This window comes from Nicotiana tabacum, chromosome 1 (genome assembly GCF_000715075.1).
Source record: "Nicotiana tabacum cultivar K326 chromosome 1, ASM71507v2, whole genome shotgun sequence".
Classification (NCBI taxonomy): Eukaryota; Viridiplantae; Streptophyta; class Magnoliopsida; order Solanales; family Solanaceae; genus Nicotiana; species Nicotiana tabacum.
In genome coordinates this window covers 156,629,908-156,634,930 of record NC_134080.1, presented here as the reverse complement: position 1 = coordinate 156,634,930, position 5,023 = coordinate 156,629,908, and the positions used below count along the sequence as shown (strand labels likewise).

General features: G+C 36.4%; 1 protein-coding gene and 1 pseudogene across 1 annotated transcript; one reads left to right on the top strand and one right to left on the bottom strand.

Annotated features, from left to right (window-relative positions):
- The first annotated feature begins 206 nt into the window (after positions 1-206).
- On the top strand, positions 207-1,289 carry LOC142164215 (transcription factor MYB17-like; annotated as a pseudogene).
- Positions 1,290-1,631: 342 nt separating this feature from the next.
- On the bottom strand, positions 1,632-3,710 carry LOC107797869 (remorin-like). The gene is made up of 5 exons (XM_075221654.1): positions 3,656-3,710; positions 2,884-2,952; positions 2,519-2,606; positions 2,110-2,191; positions 1,632-1,917 (listed from the first exon to the last, which is right to left on the bottom strand). Exons 1-5 carry the CDS (start codon positions 3,708-3,710, stop codon positions 1,723-1,725), a joined length of 489 nt encoding a protein of 162 aa, XP_075077755.1. The 3' UTR covers positions 1,632-1,722.
- Positions 3,711-5,023: the final 1,313 nt, after the last annotated feature.

The following is a 5,023-nucleotide window of genomic DNA, read 5'->3' as shown; positions in this document are numbered from 1 at the left end:
GAAAATACGAACTTCCAAAAAAAAGAAGATGTATTCACTAAATTACCTTTAATTTATTGTTACCTTGACACATTAGGATACGTAAATAAGGGCAAATTTTGAAAAATAAAATTAATTCCTTCTAGATTATGTAAATGAATACTTATTTTGGACCAAAATAAAAAGTCCAAAAAGTCATTTATTATGGATCGGAGAGAGAATAGAACATGCTGGTGCTTTCCTGCTGCTGTCTGTCTGAGCGTATAATTCGTACTGCATTTGACAAGTTATAGCTTAAAGCCAAACAAATATTGAGAAGAATGGAGTGAGTGTGAATGTAGTATGGATATGTGAGAGAGATCGAGAAAGAATGGGGAGAAAACCATGTTTGTTGTGATAAGAAAGGAGGATGGACGCCTGAGGAGGATCACAAGCTCATTGAATTTATCAACAAGTTATCTGGCCTTCTCTTCCAAATCTTGCCGACTTCGATGGGCAAATTATCTGCGGCCAAACATCAAACGAGGTCCAGGAGGAAGAGGATATTGTCATACAATTACATGTCATTCTTGGCTACACGTTAATCTGCTTCCTTTTTTTTTTAATGTTCGTCATGACTTAATTTTCTCCTTAAGTTTGGTTTTGTGAGTGACTGCTGAATCTTAAAACTTACCAAGGTGACCAGAGGACTGAACCTAGTATTTTCGACTCTAACATAACTATATATATAGTCAGCTTCTTCGTTTCACTTCTATTGATTTGAATACTTATGAACCGAGTCTATCCAGATGGGTGCAATCACGTCCCAACTTCCTGGAAGAACAGACAACGAGATCAAGAACTTATGGAATACTCACCTGAAGAACGCCTTCTTTCCACGAGCATTAATCCTCCTACTCACAAACCATCATCACCTTCAGCTGAAGCTCGTCTTTCTAACGAATCACACTTCTTGATTCCATCATCAGGAGGAAGGTCTAAAAGCGATTACTTTTTGCGCATATGGAACTCAGAGATTGGAGAAGCATTCAGGAATTTCAAGAAAGTTGACAAGAATACAAGCCAAAGCCCAGCCTCGCAAGTGTCCACAACTACAAATTATGGATCAACTTCAGGCATAACAACCGAAATGGACCTCAATTTTTCCAGTTCCTCAGTTGGAAGGAGCAACAAAAATGAAGATTCCAACCATTTAGTGGAGATATGTTGCCTGGATCAGACGACGATTTGGAGGAAGATTCTGAATCAGCATTACAACTTCTTTGGATTTCTCTAGTAACAAAGACATGAGCTTTTTAGGACACACTTGATACCTACAACATGTACCCTGCTTCAACTGCTATTCCATATAATATGAATTTTCCATCTTTAAGTAACTTTATCGCCTTGACTTTTACATCTCTCAGCTGGTTGTTTTTAATCACTTCCAGCCGCAGTAAAAGCGTCTTGGTTCGACTTCACACAAACTTTAATAAAGAAGGAAAAACTTTTATTTTAACTGCTGGTCAAGTATATATCACCTCCAATGCATATTATCCACCTTTTAAAAGTTTTGTGTACCTCTTGAATAAGAGCATATTTGATAACCTTATTCGTAAAGTATTTATACAGAGCAAAAACCTGTGAAACCAAATTGGACTCTCATAAAAGAACACACACTAAAAAGCAGAAACATGAAATTTACAAAGTGAAAAGAGAAGACTTATCCTTCATGATCTTCACAATTTCATAACAGCATTAACGTCAAAAGCATCCAAGAAACTTCTTAGGGGCCTTCCCTGTAGCGCGATACTTGGCTGCCATCTCCTCTGCCTTCAGAATTTCTTTCCCTCGTCTCGCATCAACCATGGCTCTCTTCTCATTTGCCTCCTTATGAATTAATGCTACTTTATTTTTTATCTTCTCTGCATAATCTGCTTTCTTGTGCTCTAGTTGTTCCTGCAATTTCCACCGGATTATCAACAGCCAAATATGTATCAGAAAACCAAAATGGTCAAAAGTGTTTTGATTCCTCTCCAAAAATTGAACCATTTGGACTTTTGCATACCATGCATTAACCCAAATCATTGCTTTAATAAAGGATTTGCTATTAAAGTTTCATTGGGTATACTCGACCCCGAGCCTGGTTACCTCAAGTTTTTTCAGTTTAGCTTCAAACTTTGCTTTCTGGGTGTTTTCCCATCTAGCAACTGCAGAGAGCTTCTTCTGAGCCCTATTTAATAATAAAAACAAGGTTAAGCTAACTCAGCATATGAATCGACAACAAGCTATAGTGTATAAAGAGTACACCCGTGGCAGCTTAATATTCAGGATGATGTGTTGGTTGTTCATATTATATATGTTCCAAATGGAACTATTAACATCTCAACCCAAAGAGATGAGGGTAAACGACTTGAGGAGGCGAGCATAGTGAAGTTATCAAAAAAATGTAAAGATGCATTGAGGTGTCACTAATTTTGCAGTCACAAAGGACTCAATTGAGCACAATAGAAGTTTTGGTATCCGGCCAATTACGCAATGCAAAAGATAGAAATCCTACTTGTTGTCCACTTTGCTTTTTTCACTTTCTTCCCATGCCTTGACAAAAGAAGACCTTTTCTCAGTTTCAAGCTGTGCAAGAGCAACATCTGAAGATAAATAAGGCACAACGCTCCTGTTAACATCGGAAATATGACTAATTCCTCCAATTAATTCATTCAGTTGGAGTATTTTGCTATGCAACACTGCTACCAGTCTTAAGATTTCGGGGAACTTATAAAACTGTTTCACTTTAAGGTTTCATCAGGAAATTATATATTGCGATCATACAATAATATATATGTATGTGTGTGTAAGCACATCTCGAGTCCAATCTCATGTTATAAGAATTGCAAAAACTGGTTAACGTCCAGATGTATTACATACCTCTGTCGAGGGATCCTTTTGAACTTTTCTTTGATGAACTTGAAACAACTGTCACACTTCCTTTTTTACCTACACCCACGAAAAGGTATAAGAGAGTTTTTCCAATTAAAGGACAATCGAAACGGGATTATTATTAAAAGATTCAGAGTCGCCACTTGGGAGATTTATGGTGTCCCAAATCACCGGTTTAAATCCCGAATCGAGAAATGGTTGACTCTGTATTACAGTCCGCGAACCAGAAATCCGGGTAAGGAATTCTGTTAACCCGGGAGAAGGTGTTAGGCATTCCCGAGTTCCGTGGTTCTAGCACAGTCGCTCAACTGTTATATTCAGCTTAATTATCTGATTTTAAACACTTTGGAACCTATGTGCATTTTTACTTTAAACCGCTTTTATTTAATTTTAGGAAAAATTCAACGTCACATAAAACGCGTTTTGAACCACGTCACATAAATGCACCCGCAGTCCGCAACACATTTTATATAACGTTGTTAGGATTTGGATTTGGGTCACATAAATGCGCACCCCGAGTTTAGGAAGGTACATTATTAAAATAACACGCCTAAAACACCTAAGCGTTTGCAACTTTGCGAGGGCCACGGAAAATTTACTAAATGGCACGCCTCGAATTCTAAGGATAAAAATATTAACTAAGCGAGAGCCATACAATTGTCATTTTTTGTTTGGCACGACACACCTTGAATTCTAAAGATTTTAAAAGGAAGAATTAAATGAGGGCCACACATTTGAGATTTTATTTGGCGTGGCGCACCTTGATTCCATTTTGAAAGGATATTCAAACTAAAGCTCGAAAGGCCATAAACCATTTATTATGACTCACCTCAAATCCCCTTAAAAAAAAAGTTAATTAAGGAAAAACTTTAAGGGATTCTAATTAATTCAAACTAAAAGTTCGACCCTATTTATTATTAATAAGAGTCTTATTAAAACCAATTAACTTAAAGACAAATTGTTACAGAGGACAACAGCTATCTGAACCCATTTGAATTACTTTCCAGCTTGAACGAATCCGATTTCAATAAAGAACAGACGTCCAAAGAGTCGAACACACGATGAGTTTGAGATGGAACTTTCGTTAGTTGGGCCAACTTTAAGCTCAATCATCAGAATCTAATCTAGGGTACAAAATCAATCTAATCATGACTATATGAAACATGCATACTGAATTAACATTTTTTTTTTACTTTTGGAACCGTGATTATTTGAACTAAAAAAAAACTGAATTTCTGAATTTGACATCCATACACTTTGGGCCAAGTCTGCCTTAGACCTTTAGGGCAACATCATTAGAAAATAGACATTGGGCTCCAAAAGAGCCCAAACCAGATGCAGGACCAATTGCTGGGACCTGAGACTCAGGATCGAGTCTCCTCAAAGACAAACCAGGTGTGTGTGTTTAAACCCTTCCTTTATAACAACAAACTAAATTTCAAAACTATAAAGTTTAAAACCTCATTTCACGAGATATTGAACATTGCGTTAATTTATGTTCAGATCTCAAGCAAGACTAAGGGGGCAACTAAAGAAGACCAAAAAAAAAAAATTCCTTTCAACATGGTTTATAATCATGCATCACCAACACAAATCCATCACAGCAAGATAACACCTTACAGTACTTTTTCGGATAGCATATCGTCAGTGGCGGATGTACAGTATAGTTATTGGGTTCCCGGAAACCCAGTAACTTTTGCATAGACCCTGTATTTTTATTAAAAAATTCATTAAGTATCAATAAATATATAAGAGTGAACCCAATTATTAATGCATATTAATTTGATATTACAATAGGAACCCATAAACTTCCAATCCTGGATCCGCCTCTGCATATCGTGTATGATCACTTCCGTCCTTAAATTATACCAGTCAATTATAATCAATCCATTTGAAATCTTCAACAGGCATGAGTACTTATTTCAACCAGAATTTAAACAAATCTAAGCCACGATGTAGTTCGACTAAACATTCTAATACAACATCTTAACAGTCCCCAAAATCAAATATAATTAACATAATTCAACTAACCAAAACAGTCATTAACTAGAATACATATTGAATCATGTTGCTAAAGACATAAATATTATAATGAAGCACAACTGAGTCATAAAGGGAAGTATTGCTA

What these genes read in the sequence shown, in the direction of transcription:
- LOC107797869 (XM_075221654.1), bottom strand. Translation starts at nt 3,710, where the DNA reads ATGGTTTATGGCCTTTCGAGCTTTAGTTTGAATATCCTTTCAAAATGG. An exon ending in AAAAGGATCCCTCGACAGAG is followed by an intron (nt 2,607 to 2,883) that starts GTATGTAATACA and finishes ATTTATCTTCAG; the next exon opens with ATGTTGCTCTTGCACAGCTT. An exon ending in CTAAACTGAAAAAACTTGAG is followed by an intron (nt 1,918 to 2,109) that starts GTAACCAGGCTC and finishes TGGAAATTGCAG; the next exon opens with GAACAACTAGAGCACAAGAA.